We start from the raw sequence: 18014 nt of genomic DNA, 5'->3' as shown, positions 1-18014 counted from the left end.
CATCCCACTAATGGGCAGATGGAGAAATAGGCTAGCTTGTTGATAAGAGTTCTCAACAAGCTAACTTTTATTTGCTCCTGAGTCCTGCCTTATTGTTTGTGAATTATAAGCTAATAATGATGCACAAAATTCCATCAAAATACAACCAGGGGCTATTCAACAAATTAACTTCATTATTTGATTTCTTGCTAGCACATTTATAAAAGCATATGTTTGGGAGTTTGGGGCACTTGGATGTGTATTAAGACAATGCCAAACAGGAATATCATCAGCAATAATATGAGAGAAGTCAAAATTGTGTATCCAGAAATCTGAGTGGTCATTGCCAAACTTTTCTGAGTTCATCATATTTCAGCTAAAAAGATACACAAACAAACATATATATATATATTTATTTTTATGAGGTCCAACCTTATGAATAGAATATGTGAAAACACTTCATGGTACCGTTAGCATGTTTACAACAGTACAGTCAGAATGATATGTGTGGACTGTTCAACAAGGTTTCAGGCTGTTTATGTCTTACAGAAAGACAGGGCAGCTTGCTGAAATACATTTGACGACAAAAAAAAGAAGAAGAAGCTTCCATAAATTCAGTGGAACTGACAAGTTGTGAAAATGAGTCTATTGATAAAATTTCTGAACAATTTTATGAGGTGCTCTAAATACCCAAGACGTATTTACGCTCGTTGAACTGTTTTGTCATATTATAAGCATGCACTTGAACGTAACCTGTTGGGATTAAGCAGTACTTAATAGCAAAATGAAAGTGAAAATGACAGACGGTTCTCTACATCGCTTACAAAAACGTGGTGTGAAACTGTGTTTTAGACCTTCAAGGTCAATACTTTCCAAATCCACCTCTCACTGCACCTGCTGCTGTTGGTATTTGAACATTGTGGACCATCCAAACATTGGCCACTTTTGATGCCTTTAATCACCATTGCTTTACCTTCCACTCGGCCATAAAAGTCAAGATTATCAAATGCACTGTCGTCCCGTCAACAGCTTTTCCCACCTGAGCTGTATATCTCTGCAGCTCCCTTAGAGCTACCAGGGACCTCTTGGCTCTTTCTCTGATTAATGTACTCCAATCCAAGCCTTTGAGTTAAGGTGAACAGCAATATCTTCATAGCTTTTCAGTCGTGCTACGCTCTTTTCATTTTCGAATGACGAAGTAAACCAATACTTGAAATATTTATTTATAATCCAAATTTAAAACTTCTTCGTAACTTCATCTGTGATTGGTCTGCTGTGGTCATTGGTCTTTGTGATGCCCGTTTGTTTAGGAGTGTTCTTCATAGTGTGCGTTTGATTGCCTTATCAAAAGCACACCATGCTGTAAGTGGATCCCAAAGTGTTTTATGCACAAACCTTGACCTTACACCACAAGTGTCTGCTCGTAACCAAGCAACGCTCTGCTTCCGGGTGAGAACACAGCTGGAGATACAGCAAGCTGCAAGTTGAATCTTTGTGCAACATTATCTTGTACTGAACTACAGCCTCTGACCAACTTATGCGCAATGGAAGTGCAGGCATTAGAAGTTGCAACGCAGGTCTTAGTGAAGGTATGTCAGACATATTTGTTAGCTCCAACTGACTTTCCAAGAGTTGCAATGGGAAGGTGTGTGGCTGACCAGATATGCAGCAATTTAACAAGTTTGCTTGTCTTGCATACTTTGCTAATTACATTTACAAACAGACGTACCGTTGTCGTGGACGACCCCACCGTCTCTGACACATGAGTTGTATTAAAACTGGTGAAATTAAACATTTGAAAAGCACTGATGTCAAGTTAGCCGTTGCTGGTACTCCTTTGGAACGAACACTTAAATGTAAATACATTAGATCTTGGCATGCTTCGCTTGCCCTGCCAGACCAGCGGAAGTTATCGTTACACGAAACGAATGCCGTTCATGCTGAGGTTAGGGAGGGTACGCTGATTTAGTTGGCTGCAGCAGAATTGCGCAACAATAGGGAAACCACTTTGAATTATTATGGTGGAAAGGAAGGACAAAGTGCTGCTTTTTGGATTTAAAAAATAAACAAAAAAACAAATGGGCTGTTTTTGTCAACCAAAAATAAATAGCAGATGGTCAACGAGACAAGAAGAGACAGCAAATACTGCCCATCCTGGAGTGGGTAGTGGTGAAAAGACAGCTGTGTCAGTGATGAGACCATTTCATTTCTCCCTGGCTGGGAGGTCCACTGCTCACTGGGACCTACATGGTAGACTACACATGAAAGGACTCTGAAGTGCAACAGTGGCGAGTGGAAATGGGACATTCTTATAATGCCAAACATCTCAGTTCTGTTACATCACAGGCCATTCCACTGGCAGGCCGCTAATTATTCCAGGATGCCTTTTCTCATGGCAAAACAATGAGGCCGCAGTGCTGTTTTAGTGAGCCACTCCACAAATGGGCAGGCTGGCTGGATGGATCATATTTTAATGAAGTGATGCTAATAAGGTGCAAGTTGGAACTTTATGTAAGAACCAGCTAGGGCGCTTGTGTCCCAGTTGGGCTGGTGGCAACAGGTGCGCCCCCGGGCAGGGGAAGGTCAACAGAGGACATGACGGCCTGAAACGTTTCATTCAGTGGAACATCTGAAAAGATGTGGTTATCTCCGAGAGGGTTGATTTGTTTTCGGAGTTTAACTATGTTTCTGATTGAGCTGGTGTACGAGCTGAGTGCACCTGAGAAGGAAAAAATATGCTTCCAATGTATACAACCTAAAATACAAGTTTTCACACACCAAATAAAAGGACACACGCCCACCATTTTCTCTGTCTGAAGTTAACATCAGATCAAGCATGTCTCTTGTCTTAGGTCAGTTAGAATCACCAAACTTATTTCTATTTGCTCAATGCTTCAAATTGGAGAAAGAATATTTGTTTACACTGTGTTCCAAATTATTATGCAAGTGATATTTTCCTCAGATTTTCTTAAATGGTCAATGCAAATGATGGTCAGTATCATTTTCAAGTCATGAACTATTACAGTATAAATCAAATTTTACTGAAGCTCCCCATAAGAACAGTATTTTTTTCAAAAATAAAAAACTCAAAATGCTCTGTTCCAAATTATTATGCACAGCAGATTTTCTAAACATTTTATGGATTATAAAGAACTGCAAACAGTCATTCTTTGAATGTGCAGCATCAAGTGATCACATGTACTAAAATCAAAAGCTATTTCAATCAAAAACATCTTAACAGACGAGTTACATGATAACATAGAACCTTCTTTGGTATCACAGCACAATTCCTGATCCATTGAACTTGTGAGTTTGTGGAAAGTTTCTGCTTGAATTTCTTTGCAGGATGTCAGAAAATCTTCCCAGAGCTGTTTTGATATGAACTGCATTCAGATCTTCTGTTTGAGGAAACTCCAAAGGTTCTCCATAGGGTTGAGGTCAGAGGTCAGAGGAGGATGGTGACCACACCATGAGTTTCTCCACTTTTATGCCCATAACAGCCAATGACACAGAGGTATTCCTTGCAGCATTCATTGCAGCATGAAGATGATTTTGCTACTGAAGGTTCAGCTCTTCTTTTTGAACCATGACAGAAAGTGATCAGTCAGAAAGTCCATATAATTTGCAGAGGTCATTTTCACACCTTCATGGACTCTGAAGGGTCGACCAATGATTCTCTCCTCATGATTTAAGCCCACAGCATGACTCCACCACTTCCTTGCTGACGTCACAGCCATGTTGGGACGTGGTGGCCATACACCACCAATCCACTACTGCGTCCATCTGGACCATCCAGCAGTCATCAGTGAACGAGTTAATCTTCATCTACAGCTGGACCCACTGAGACCGTTTCTGCTTGTCAGATCTGGTTAGTGTTGGCCCAATAGTAGGTTGATGCACAACAAGCCTCTGGAGGATCCTCCACCTTGAGGTTCCAGAGGCTTCAAATCACTGTTTGCTGCTTTAAGGGCATTTTAACAGCTGCTCTCTAAATCCAATGAATTTGTCTAACAGAAACCTTCCTCATTTTGCCTTTATCTGTACAAACCCATCTTTGTTGTGAATCAGCCATAAATCTCTTCACAGTACAATAACGCCTCAGGTTTTGTTAAATATCTATTGTTTTCATACCTTGTCATACGGCACTACATTAACTGATGATTTCCGTCAGTAGAGATCCTTTCTCTTTCCCATATTGCTTGAAACCTGTGGCCTGCTTAATAATGTGGAACATCCTTCTTCAATAGATTTCCTTTAATTGAGCTCAACAGACAAACTAATCAACCAGCTCTCTGAAATTAATTATAGTGATTCAAAGAGCCCTGACACACAATACCATCTATACATTTGATAGCACAACAACAAATTTAATCTTTATGACACTTAAATCCAATTTGCATAATAATTTGGAACACGGTGTACTAAAGCCTTTAAAGTCAGAACGCTTGTATACATTCCCTTATTATTTGGTATAATTGCTGTTAAACTGCAACCATACACAAATGGGTTTGTCCTTTTGGGCTGATGTCTTCTTCCTTGCCGAGTGGCCTTTCAGTCCATGTCGGTACAGGACAAGTTTCACTGTGGAACCATGGGAGTGTCTCATGAGCCTCACCCAGCATCTTCACAAGATCTTTTGTTCTGGGATCAAGCAGCACATTGTGGACCAGAACCCATTAAACTCTGGGACAAAGAACCCGTCTACTTCCTGGGCTGTAAAGTGATTGGGAATTCCCATCATGTCTTTACTTTTGTGTAATTGCTTAAACAGGTAATTTCTAGCACCAGGTAATTGTTACCAAGGATGAACCAGACTTTTCCACAGTTCTCTTCTTCATATCTTGGCTGATTTGGCTGCATGGACTTTAAAATACTGTTGCTAGTTTATAAATCATTAGTACAAAAATATAATAAAGATTGCTGTCGTTGTATCAACCATTCAGAACCTCTCAGGTCTTCTGGTTCTGCTCTGCATCCCCAGAACCAAACATGGAGAAGCAGCATTCAGCATCGACGCACCACAAATCTGGAACAAACGTCTGGAAAATTGCCAAACAGCAGAAACACTGAGTTCCTTTATATCAAAACTAAAAATAAACACTTGCTTTTGAGCCATAATAAATGGAACATTGACCATCGTGTTTGATGTGTGTAGATGATTTTGATGATGCCCCTCAACAAAATGTAACGTTTGATAACGGTTGCTCAATCCGTGACTGTGTGATGCTTTATTACTTTTTGTGTTTTTATGATGTAAAGCACTTTAAACTTCCTTGGTACTGAAAGGTGCAATATAAATAAACTTAATCAACTGACTTTTTTTTTTTTTTACCTCTCCATCTTGTCAAACACTTAAGCTTGAGGTATATATTTTTGATAATAGAAATCATTGTCTATGATTTTGGAGCGTAACTATGTTTCTGATTGAAATGAGAAACTATTTCAGATTGAAATAGTTAAATCAGAACTTCTGGTTTCAAAACACCAGGACCAGCACTCTACATGTAAACAACCCTCCACCTTACAACTAAGACCATCAAGCTGCCCTGTTTGCTGCACCAAGCTTTTTTCTTCTTTTTATTTTTTTGCAACCACCCAGACTGGTGACGCTGCTGTGAAAACTCTGCAACATGAGCCGCCTTCTGCTGAAATACTGTTGGCGTGCGCGCACACGCACACGCACACAAACACGCACACCAGCCTTCATGCACAAACACTCTCAAACTGGCTCACAAACAGGCAGGCAGGCCCCTGTAAAGGGGCAGGAATCCTCGGAAGCCCTGTTTACTAGAGGAGAAGAGTGACACCGCCTCACAGGCTTCTGCTTCAGAAAGTGCGATCCACGCGGGAGGCGTTACAATCATCCATGAGACGTGGAAGAAGCAGCCGCAAGAAACAGCCAAAATGTAGCAAACTATAAATTAAAAAATAGAATTTGTAGATTCACCTTTCAGTTTGACGAGGGTCTGTGTAAAATCCTGGACGCAAATGACGAATTTTATTTTTGTCATTTTGTTCATATTTTGGATCAACCAAACTACGGTAACATCCAAAACGGAAACTCATTTTGCAATGAAATCCTCAGACAGGACAAAAATAAAATCTGAAAAATGAATAACTAAATAAGGAATTATGCAATTATGTGAATGGAACAAAATTATGACTGCCTCTAATTTAATTTTAGAAAAAAGCTATTTTTTTTCTTGGAGTTCAACAAACATACAGGAATTTCCCTGGTTATTCAAAGAAACCTTACAAGTTCTCCTAAAGACGAGCGTACAAGAGAAGTCCTTAGAAACGAGGAACGAAAAACTCAATTCTCTCATGAAGTTTCTTGTAACCAGGACAGACACAGCCACCATTAAAAAAGACACGCACAAAAAAGGTCAGGTTTAGATTTTGATTTTTTGGGACAGCTGCATGCAGAAACTCTGATAGGAGAGAAGCTCCCTGAGGCCCCTCTGCACAGCTGTGGAAAGGCCCTGATGCTATGCTCTGGGTTTTATCGCACACGTTTTTGTTTTTCCAGATTGGATCAGTGGACGAGAGTCCACTCCACTGCAGGTTTTCGAACAACGTCCGTGAAAGCTTAAATTTAGCCCTGGACCGCAGTGCGGACCGGCTTTCGCTGCTCTCCGGATCACAACAGACTTATAAAAAGACCTCTCTGAACCCAAAACAACAGGCTCGCTGCACATAACAGTAGTGGCCGTGGAATGATGGTCGTCACCGGACGCGTGGAGGAAACCGTAAATGATTGCTGCTGCGCTCGTAAAACATGCACAGATATGTGGCCGGGTGGGCGAGAGAAGAAGCCCTCTTTTCCATGTCTGTGGTTTGAAAGCTATTAACATATTTTCTCATAAAATTTTAATTTTTTTTTTTTAAACTAGCTGCTGCAGCTGTGGTTGTTGTTAAGCGAGTCTGTGGAACTCTGTGGTGAATCCTGACCTCCTCTCCGCAGTGGTAAAAGAAAAAAAAACTGTTTTAAGAAATAATTCAAAATTTTGTTTGATATCCAATGAATGCCTTTAACTATAATTACAGGTTTGCACAGCGCAGTAGGAGAGCCTGGCTTGGCTAAATTGCCAAAAGTAATAGTCTGAAACATTTTTTAAAAAGCTCAAAAAAACAGTAGAAACTAACTTTTTTGAGCTTTACATCATGTAACAATGTTATCTATTTATCAAAAACACACCTGGAGTGCTGCTTTGATTCTTTCATGCATGTTTGAGAAATCCTTTAATCTCCCCCGGCAACCATGTAGCTGCACAAAAGGCTTGGTGGGACCGAGAGCTGCCTTCAAGGACGAAGCCCCTCTTCAGACCTGCAGTTTCCAAGCTTCAGAGGTTCAGCCCTCACCTCTGCTTTCAGCTCCTTCAGACTAGCCAGCAGCAATTAGCAAAACATCTGGTGGAATTGTGCATCTACTGAGCTCATTGAATATAAATATAGAAAAAACGTGGGATACATTTTCAGCTACCCGGAGTCAATACTGCACATCCAGAGGCTCGATTTCTTTTTCTTCTTTGCAAAACAAATCTTAGTCAGATTGGATGGAGAGCATTTGTGAACCACAGATGCAGGGTAGTTATCCTACTGGCTCACTTTCCAGTTCTTTTTAGGCTAATTCTCTTAATTTTCCTTTTCCTTTAGTTCCATCAATCTTTCCATCAACTCTTCCATTTTTTCTCATCACAGACACGGAGAAAATTACTAATACCCACAGCATTTTGCACAGAAGCCAAAAGGTTCTACATTGCTGTGATTTATGCAGAGCACCTTTTCCAGGGCTTATTCTTAAACCCTTCAAAATATGGCTTAAGAATAATATTTTTTTAATGCAAAATTTGATTTCCGATTTTCATAAATTTTTGTTCCTCACTTCACAAATGACAGAAAATATCTTAAAAACTGGCTTTTATTTCAATCATTTTTTTAAATGTGAGTTGACCTGAATTCAAAGCCGTAATAATTGGAAGCTGTAAAGAAAAAAGAAAAAAGAGAGAGCTCATCAATCAGGATGTTAGCTCCTGGGAGGGCTAACATCAAACTAAACTACAGAGACCTAAGAAGTGTGTTGCTAGAAAAAAAAAATCCAGATTTTCCAAAAATTAAATCATGAAAAAGAAAAAAAAAAAAAAAGATTAATCGATAAAATCTCTGCACCTTCTCAAGAGTTAAAACTAGCATCTTGGCTGCTTCTTTGATTTCCCATCTCTTTATTCTTTGAATTCAGATTTTAACTTCTAAAGCTCAAGTTTATTATTCATATAACACATTTCCAACAACTTGTGCTCTAAAAAAAATGCTTCACAAACTAAAATTAAATGCACCAAAATGACGCAGTTTTATCCCTTCCCTGTCAAAGCTTAAAATACTTTGCGTGTCGGTTCTGATTAAGGATATTGGCAAGTTGGCTGATTCCTCTCCTTGACCTTTATTAGGAACATCAGAGCAGGTGGTACATGTTGAACCGATGACTAAATCCGAGCTGGAAAATGAGATAAAAATGGTCTGCGAGTTCCACAGTTACTTCCTGCCCCAAACAGATACATCACTGATTCGCCATAATCCACGGTCTGTCATAAATGGTGCGTGTTCTCAATAGATACTGAGTCAATGCACTTCGTTATCAATACAAATTGTTTGGGAACCGTCCAGAACAAAACGCATTGGAAGAACCATCTTCTCTGTGCGCCTGCTGGTGTTTGAGGAAAGAGACAAATAAGCCGGTCAGTTATCTACTGGGTTCCTGTCCGCTCTGACCCAGCTGGTCGTATTTAGCTAAAGCTCCCCGAGTTACTTTTCACATTTTTCTCTCCTCTTAAGGTGGCAATCAGAAAAGCATTCATACAGAATGTTTATACCTCAACACCTGTGTGCAGTTTGTTGCACTGAAATTTTTTCCGTAGTATGCAACTGATGTTCTCTTAAAGCTTTTGACACCTGCTCAAATTAAACTAATAAACACAGACAGACTCCTTACTGATATGGAAGCCTTCTTGATTTTTTTAAGGTTTTTCCTTGTTCTCGTGGCCTTTATTTAGTAGTGACACGACAGGAAAGACATGCGGCCAAGGTCAACGGGTCAGGAACCGAACCTGTGATGGCCACGTCGAGGACTAAGGCCTCCATCTGTGGATCACATGCTATACCACTGCCGCGCCCGGTTCAATTCAGCAACTTCTGAAGGCGGTTGGTTTTACTGGATTTTGGCCGTAATGGAACAAAACGTGACAGAAGACAATTACCCTGGCAGCAGATACCAGAAAGGTTCAACAGCACCACTGTGGATTTTTCAGTGGAACATAACTTGAAATTATTTGTAAAAAAAAGAAAAAAAAAGAAAATTGACTATTCGTATACTCATATACTCATATACCTATATACTCATTTTTCAAAGAGCATATCAAAAATATTCAAAGCTGAAAGTCCTAGATGCAATGCTACTTGACACACTATTGGTGAATCCTGTCTTTGGCTGAGCAGAGATAGGGAAGAAGTGCAATACTAAGAGCCAAGATGGTTTCCACTGTGCATATTAAGGTGCGTTTGGTGTTTGAACTGTTAAAAGTGTTTTTAGAACGTGTCGCATGCATTTGCGGATTTCAATTATTCGCGGGTGGCTGTGGTCCCTAACCCACTGTGTGCCAGGACCTGGGGTCCACTGTACATAACCCAGAGTTTATTCATTCATCTTATCAAGGAAAGAAGAGAAAATAAATCGCCAAGCCATCTGCGACCATTCATTAAGGAAGGTTTGATATGTTACCACAGAAAAGGTATGCTACTCATACTTAGCGTTAAGCCTGTCACAATAGTCTACAAATCAATTAATCACATGATCAATTAAAAGTAAACTATTTTCCTTTGGCATGAGTTATCGTTTATCTCCTTTTTCTCTCTTTCTAGCAAAAACTGGATGATAAAAGTCTTCAGTTTGGTGCTTTGGTCTCACCTAGCCATTTTTTGAAGGACAATTTAGTTTACAAAGACTTAAAAATTCATTTTATCTGGTGTTTTTTAAATTTATTTTGTATATTTAAAATGTCTTCCAGTTCCAGTGTTAAATGTTTATTATAATTTAAAGCTTACCGATCTCTAAGAATGTGCTCCTCCATTATTATTTTGCCATTACAATATATTACTCAGAAATGGTCTCAAAACAACAATTTTATCGTTTATCGCAATAACTTCTGGAACAATTCCTCATCCAGCAAAATTGGTTATTGTGACAGGCCTACTTAGCGTTATGTAACAGATTTAAATGTTCTGGCTACAGGGCTCCTCTCTCAAAAGTTGGGGAAAAAAAACTCCTTGAGAATAAAATCAGGGTTTTTGCACAATCTTCTACTCATTTGAAACCCTCTGATCACTTAGCTGGTGACCGGAAGCGGTTCATTTTCAGCTCAGCTGCTCTAATCAGCAGCTGGCAGATCCCAGTTATTTATGCTTTCGCTGATAATACAGGCTGCTGCAACACATCCTGTGAACAGCCCACGCATATCCTCGCCACACAAGTCCTTTCAGGGTGAGCTAGCAAGGCAGCCTGTAATTTGTACGATTGGGACAACAAACTTAATCCGACACTCATAATAGCCCCACCTGGCTGAACACGCCTAAAGGGAGAACACAGGCAGCCGCAAACCCTTTTTCCTATCGTTTACTGGCATCAGTAATGAAAGCCATGACAAAGGAAATGATAGAATTGCTCATACATCATGACCACCCACCTTTCAACAGTTGAGAAAAGAGCTTGGGGGAGGCTGATGCACCAACATACAGTGCAGGTGATCAATGTCAGAGGTGTTGTGAATGGAAATTATTCAGCACATTTTTGTGCCACACAGAAGTTACAAACGACTAGTCCAAATAGGAGAAAACAAACAGTGGCCTCTGGGGGATTCTCTGTAATCAGTAGGGATGTTCTTCTGACCTGATCCCAGGCGTTGGGACTGATAAAAACTTTTTTTGAGAGATTGAAATTAAGAGTCCCCGAAGAAGCTCAACTCACTTCCACTGCTGGTCTTGCGTCCGTAATCAGGCAATTCAGCTAAGTTTTGCACGGAGAACTTCAAAAAATGCAATTAAAGGAAAAACATTGGTGTAACAAATCTGGGATTTTCTCTTACAATTTGGTATTTTCTGCTTCCAAAGTTTGGAATGATGTTCAGTACAAAGGACAGACTCCCGGCTGTGCCAACACATCTCCATTTCTCAATTCCTTTTTTGTTTCCAACAAAAGAAAAAACAAAAACATTGCTGAATTTTACTCTGCTTTAAGGTTCAAGGTAAAGTTCTGAGTTTATTCATCACAAGAACAACTCTCCCCGTCTCTTTTATCTGCCAGCGATTGACTGGAAACACGTGTGTCGAATTATCAGTGAATCACATCGACACAGGAAGTAAACATGCCAGCGTTAGCGTAGCCTAGCTTAGCACTTCATCAAACCGCTTCGCCAGTAGGAGCAAGATGGTAAAAACTACTATTAAAGACTGCAGCTGTATGTTTTGAGAAGTATTTGAAAAGAAATGATACAGGCATGTGCATTTTAGGTGACTTTATCTAAACACTAAAGTTGCTGTTTAACATAGTTTAGCCTTGTTTGAGCAAACATGTCGAAGATCCAGTCAGGAGACCTCGGCATCCAAGCTGTTTGTAGAAACATTTGTGAAAGAATGGGCTCTGTAAATTCCACAAGAGTACCTGTGCAATAAGTCCAGTTTTGAACTCGCTAATAAATATCTCCCAGTGAACCATTAGTGGTAATATAACAAAGTGGAAGCGATTAGGAGCAACAGAAACTCAGCTATGAAGTGGCAGGCCAAGTAAAATCAAAGATAATGAGGTGCACAGAGCGCCGAGCCCACCAACTTTCTGCAGACTCATCAGCCATGGACCTACAAACTTCATGTGCCACTCATCAGCAAATGCAAAGAGTTGGATGCGGTGGTGTGTACAGTGGTCCGATACTGGACTCCAGACTGGTGTAGGTAGGCTCACAAATGTAAAGTTATGGTGCAGGGCTGCTTTTTCAGGAGTCCCTCAGTTCCAGTGAAAGGAAGTCTTGCTGCTCCAGCCCATTAAGACATTTTTGGACGAATCGAAGCTCCCAACTTGGTGGGAAAAGTTTGGATTTCATGTCTTCCTTTTCCAAGCAGGGTCCAGGAAGAGAAGGATGGGCGAGGCCATTTCAGAGACTTTTGGGATTAATTAAAATAGAGGATTGTGAGCCAGGCCTTCTCATCCGGCACAAATGCCTGACCTCCCAAATACGCTTCTTGAAAAACGATCAAAAATTCCCCGTAAACAGATTCCTAGAAGCTGCTGAAGCTGTCAAGGGAGTCCGACATAAGAAAACCCCCCCAACAACAATAGATTAGCGGTGGGCATTTATCGTATCGTTTATCAACTATTGAGATAAAATTCTTACCACGATAAGAATTTTGATAAGATTGGTAATTGCACAAACTGAAATTAACTATGTTTAAAAAGCTGTCCACATTGTCAGGATTGTTAGTTTTACCATTTTCTCCAATGTTGGTTCAATGAAAGTATCAATAAATTCAATGAATTTTTTCACTTCATTATGTGACTGGTGTCCTCAAGGTGTGAATTACAAAAGGACATTTTGCCAAGAAAAGTATTTGTTTGTGGGATATGGCTACTGTGTCGTACAGTCAGAGCCATACAGTTCCCTAAAAAAAAGTTCTTACCCTCACTTTAATTTAGCACCACAAAATATCGTGATAAAACTTTATGATAAGCCCCCACCCCCTTTCTATAGATTATGAATCATGATGTCACTTAATTTCTTCATCAAAGATCTGACTGGGACTATTTATCACCATATGTGTATTTTTAAATGACTTCACTCTGAACTGGTGACACAAAAATATAAAAAAATAAAAAAAATCCAGTCCTTACATTTTAGCTGGATTTTATTTGTGCCCATTTCTAGAACACAAATATACTAATGCGAGTCTCAACCTGTAGGTCCTGTCCAAACTCAAACTACACATAAAACCCAGGCCTGACTGTTAAGTGTGCATCTAATCCAAAAGTTAAATCATCAGCGGTCATCTTTTACAAAGACACTGCAATAACACTGCCCACTTTCTCTGCTCTTTCAGCAAAACTTCAAGCTGTACTTGTGGGGGTGGGCCCCTTTTTTGTCCCGTTCCCACTTCAATCCATTGACACTCGATGACATGTTTAGCTGTTGACAGGCTGTGTGGACATATTGTCTTATAATTCACCAGAAGAATAAGTGAATCCACTGTTCACTTGTCCCACAACTCACTTCAATTAGTAATGAATGCCCGCCTCATTCCATCTCAAATAAAACCTTCCGAAACACAAAGCGGAGCACTAAAACAAAGATCAAATTCACTCTCCTGCCACCAAAGAGCTGAATTGTGGACCGACCGCCTCTGTTGCTCTCAGGGGGCATAGAATAAATTCCAAGCTTATTTATGCTGTTCCAAAAATCAACTTAATACAAAAGGGGAACAGAGGACAAAGCCATCATTTACCATGCCCCCTCAGGCAGATAATTGCAAAGATAGTGTGCACCCTATGCACACGGGAACTAAAGCAGTGGATGCAAACAATTTGATACACCGAAGGTTTATTGCAGCCCAGTTCTAAGAAGTCTGCTGCAGAGTCGACCTGCTCCATAAGCGGAAGAGGATGACTCCTGACAGATGGAAGGCACGGGTCTTCCTCCGCTCCTGATGGCCTAAAAATATGTGTGTCAAAGGTAAAGCTCCTTAAATTTAGACATCAGTCACAGGATTCAGTCAACTATAAAGAAACAGAGTCAGCTGAGGGAGTTCAAAAAGTACTTTTAAAGGCTCCACTTCAGGCGGTGTTTATGCGTACATGGGAATGACATTTTAAGAACAAAAATAGTGACAAAAATATAATTTTTTATAGTATTCATACATATAGTCACTTGCACAAACACCAGCGAGGTTTCCCCCCCAGAAAACCTGCTCTAGGGGCACTAGAGCAGTCTTCCAGCAGCTCACTGTGTTTCTGAGTTAAGAAATGGTTTGAGTTGAAAGGGAATTTGAAGACTTGACCAGGTAGTTGTGTTTTTGGAAGACAGTATAAGGAACATCTATACACCAACTGAAGTCTCAAAAAACTGGAAAAAAGCCTAAAATAAACAAACATTCAGCCTGGTGGAGGTGCAAGTAAACCCTGGTGGCCCGCCAGACTTTTTATACACCGGAGAAAACCCTGTTCGGTACCTCATAAGGGTTTTTATGAATAAGACTAACACAAAGCATAATTAGGAGTGTCCCGATACAACTTCTTCACTTCCAATACAATACCAATTTTGCAGCTTTGCATATTGTCCGGCATTGATATTGAATCAAACATACTTTTATCACTTTTACTGTGATGTGGAATGCTAAAAAAGGCTGGATCAAGCGATATTACTCAAACAGAGAACAATAGTCAACAACAATAAGTATGAGAACAACTGACCCATTTATTACTGACCAGTGGGTCAGCGTGTGGGATACAAACACTTCTGGGTAGAAATGATGGGGCGGGCTAAATACTGGAGAGGATTGCCGTGCCTAAATCAGAGGTTTTAGATGCAGACCGATATAATACAATACTCTCTCCAACATCAATGTCGGATCGGGACACAGTGATGTATTATTGTGAAGAAAGGGGAAACTTACACCAATTTTTTTTTTTCTTTTTAAATTCTGAAAAGTGACGTTTGTTTTGGGCCATTCTTACTCCGCTACCCTTACATCAAACCCAGTGCAACCAGTTCTCATCAGAATTCACTTATCTTAGAAATCCACTCATCATTTTCCTTCCACTTTGCAATTGTGCAGTAATTTGCGTTGGTCTGCCACATAAAACACATTTAAGTCTGCTTTTCTAGCACCTCAAAACCTTTTATTGGGATTTCAGTGCACTCATGCCCCAATCAGCCAGACCTGAATACAAGAGCCTTGACAGAATCCAAACAAAACCCAAAGCATGTTCAACAAAACTGACAGTTTAGGCTTGCCTGTATACACATTATATAATGTCAGGGGCAGAGCGTGGGATTATATACTGAGTGAAAACATAAAACATGAGGTGAACATACTCTCAATGTGGTTCTCATTTCAGCAGTTTGGACTCTGCATGCCATTCTCCAACCCCGAGCTGTGCAGGAACATCAAAACACACCTGTGCCATCAAAACAACCCCTGAAAGCCGCGTTGCATGCAATGAGCAATGTGGAAGTTCAGCTTAGAGATGGAAAAAAAAAATCTAAAAAATTAAGTAAATTAAAAAAACATAAAGATTGGATGGATGGTGAAGTACAGCAGATCTGCTTGAATCGAGAGGAGTAAATAAATCCCCACCAACGTGACGGCGGGTTCTTTTTTTCCAAAACTGTCAAACGGCCGCACGCGTGTTCCTATTCAACAATCAACAAAAGTCAGGAGGCAACACGAGGTTATCTGCGTCGTCGACACAAAGTAACGCAGGCTAAATTATTTTAAACACGCACACAAAAACACTTTGAAATGTCACATTTCACAATGTGTTAGCTTGTTTTCAGCAGTTCACATGAGGTTAGTTACAGAAGTGCGTCTAGAATGAACATGCAGATGACGCAATAGGTCCATCATGTATCATATTTATCCCGAAATGAAACATTTTGTCTTTCGACAAAAAAATAAAAAATAAATTTTAAAAAATCACTTGAAGTCTCACAAAGTCAAAAAAGAAAAAAAACTTTGAAGTAAACAGCTGATTAAGTTACTCAGATGAAGCTCGTGGTTTGAGTGGTATCCAGGAGAAAGCCACGCTGGAGTAAGGTTGTTTATGACTTTTTTTTTTCTTTACTTCTTCTCCTTCTCCTTCTATCTTTCTTTTCTTTAAATGCAGCAAACCAATGTTAACTTACTTTCTGTGCGAAACATCCCGCAACGAAGAGCAGACATGCTGTCAGCGAAGCGGGCGCTCCGGGCGACGTAACACAAGTCATTTTCCTCCAACTCTTTGCTGTTTCTCTAACGCGACGCACCAGCGACCAGCGTCCCGCTCCTCTCTGCTTCCCTCTCGATCGATCACCTGAAGTGTCGGGGGCGCGCTTCCATCGCTCATGGACCAACCGGAGACCCCCGGAGCTCCCTGCCTCCCCACACACTTCTACTGTCAAATAATACGCCTCCGCCCCCTCCTCGCCTGTCTGCTTACGTTACTATATGTGTCTTATTATTATTATTATTATTATTATTATTATTATTATTATTATTATTATTATTATTATTATTATTATTATTATTATTATTATTGTTGTTGTTGTTGTTGTTGTTGTTGTTGTTGTTGTTGTTGTTGTTGTTGTTATTATTGAAGGCTCATTCAGAGTATTAATTGGTAAAATTATGCTAAACACAAACGAGTAGACACACGGTTAAAGATTTGAATGTAATCTGTCTCTTATGCGAAGGCTTTGAACTGACTGATATCCCATACAATAATTAAAGTCTCCACACACATGCTTCAACTCAGCGGCGCCCCTAAAGGTGTTTAAAGGGGTTACAGGGATGATGTCCGGCAGCAGTCAGTGTTCAGACAACACTGAAGAGGCCTCTGACTGGAGTCTGCCGTGACATCCTAACAGCTCAGTATCTGGGCAGCATATGGGATATTCCTCCATGACATGTCCTAGATGACACCGTCAGTTGTCGGCCACTGCTAATCTGTCTCATTTGTTTTTGCCACTTCCATTAAAAATCTCTGTCTGGTCGTGTGCACACACCATTTCCAAAGTTGCTTGGTGGACGTCAAGGCAGATGTCAACTTCAACCACGAGTGTCCGATGTTGAGTTGCTTTGAGTTCAGAGATCAAATCTTCTTTTTTTTTTTTCTTTTTTTTTTTTTTTTACTATCGAATAAAGTCAATGAAAAGGTAGATTGTAATCAATTCAAAGCTAAAACTCAGCTGGACTGAGTGTGTGAGTAGTTTCTATTTTATTTTATTTTTTTCACCCAAGTCAGTGTTTGGCTCTCCAGTAGTTACCTTCTTTTCTTTTTAAACAGCATCAAGACTGAGACTATGATCACAGCTCCACCCATTTATGTTGATATATCTGTGTACTTTCTGATTCCTCTCAGAGCTCCTAATTCTCATGTAAAATCTCTGACTCGTTCCTGTTTCTTTCACTTAGAAAGCATTTCTAAGCTGCGACATATGGTCTCTTCTGCTGATCTGGAAACAATTATTTGCATGCATTTGTGTCATTGCGGTGGGATTATTGCAATAAAATTAATGGGGAGGAAGGGTGGGTGGGGAGGGGTGAAAATGCAATCTAGGCTCCTTTACGACCACTGAAATAAGCCTTTAATTTGCCACTGAATTGTGAGGTTAGAAACCAGTGGCTGACGATGCTTCTTCAGCAATGTAGAGCAATATCTTCTTATGGCGCTTACAACACAACGCATTCAATACCAATATACACTTCAACTGCTGTACAACTGGAACAGAGTCACGTCACCCATATTAAAATAATAATAATAATAATAAAAAGCTCACCAATGGGGGAAAAATAATTTGTGGGGAAGAGCAGTTTGTGAAAGAAGAAATAAATAAATACTAGGCCTAATTGTAAAGGTTATGATTTATTTCGTCCAGAAAAAAAACAAAAAACCTATCTAATCATTAGATCAGAAAGATAAAAAAATCTACTCGACATCATGTGTGCTTGAATGAATTTAAATAAATCCACAGACTTTAATGCCAAGCCATCATCTTGCCAACTACTCTCATCTAGTTTTTTTACCCATCAAAAATGTATATATATATTTAATATATATATTTACTTTCATCATAACAGTAAATTTACAGCGTTGGCTTTTAGACTTTGTATTTGTAATTCTTCATATCACCGGTAGATGGAGACAAAGTAACCAGAACTGCATGAATGAATTTATTACGAATGTGTACCTCAAGGGCTGCACAGTGGCGCAGTTGGTAGAGCTGTCTTTCTGCATGGAGTTT

At 39.9% G+C, this 18014-nt stretch overlaps 1 protein-coding gene across 1 annotated transcript in view; it reads right to left on the bottom strand.

Moving 5' to 3' along the window:
* Positions 1–16176, bottom strand: part of si:dkey-112e17.1 — a 44360-nt gene extending 28184 nt beyond the window's left edge. The window contains exon 1 of the mRNA XM_044111511.1: positions 15918–16176. Coding sequence (XP_043967446.1) covers positions 15918–15998 — 81 coding nt within the window. The 5' untranslated portion in view covers positions 15999–16176. The remainder of the gene's footprint in view (positions 1–15917) is intronic.
* Between the last annotated feature and the right edge of the window lie 1838 nt (positions 16177–18014).

Source organism: Gambusia affinis, linkage group LG03 (assembly GCF_019740435.1).
Source record: "Gambusia affinis linkage group LG03, SWU_Gaff_1.0, whole genome shotgun sequence".
Taxonomy (NCBI): domain Eukaryota; kingdom Metazoa; phylum Chordata; class Actinopteri; order Cyprinodontiformes; family Poeciliidae; genus Gambusia; species Gambusia affinis.
Note: the sequence above shows the minus strand (reverse complement) of the source record. Positions and strands in the feature narration are given on the sequence as shown.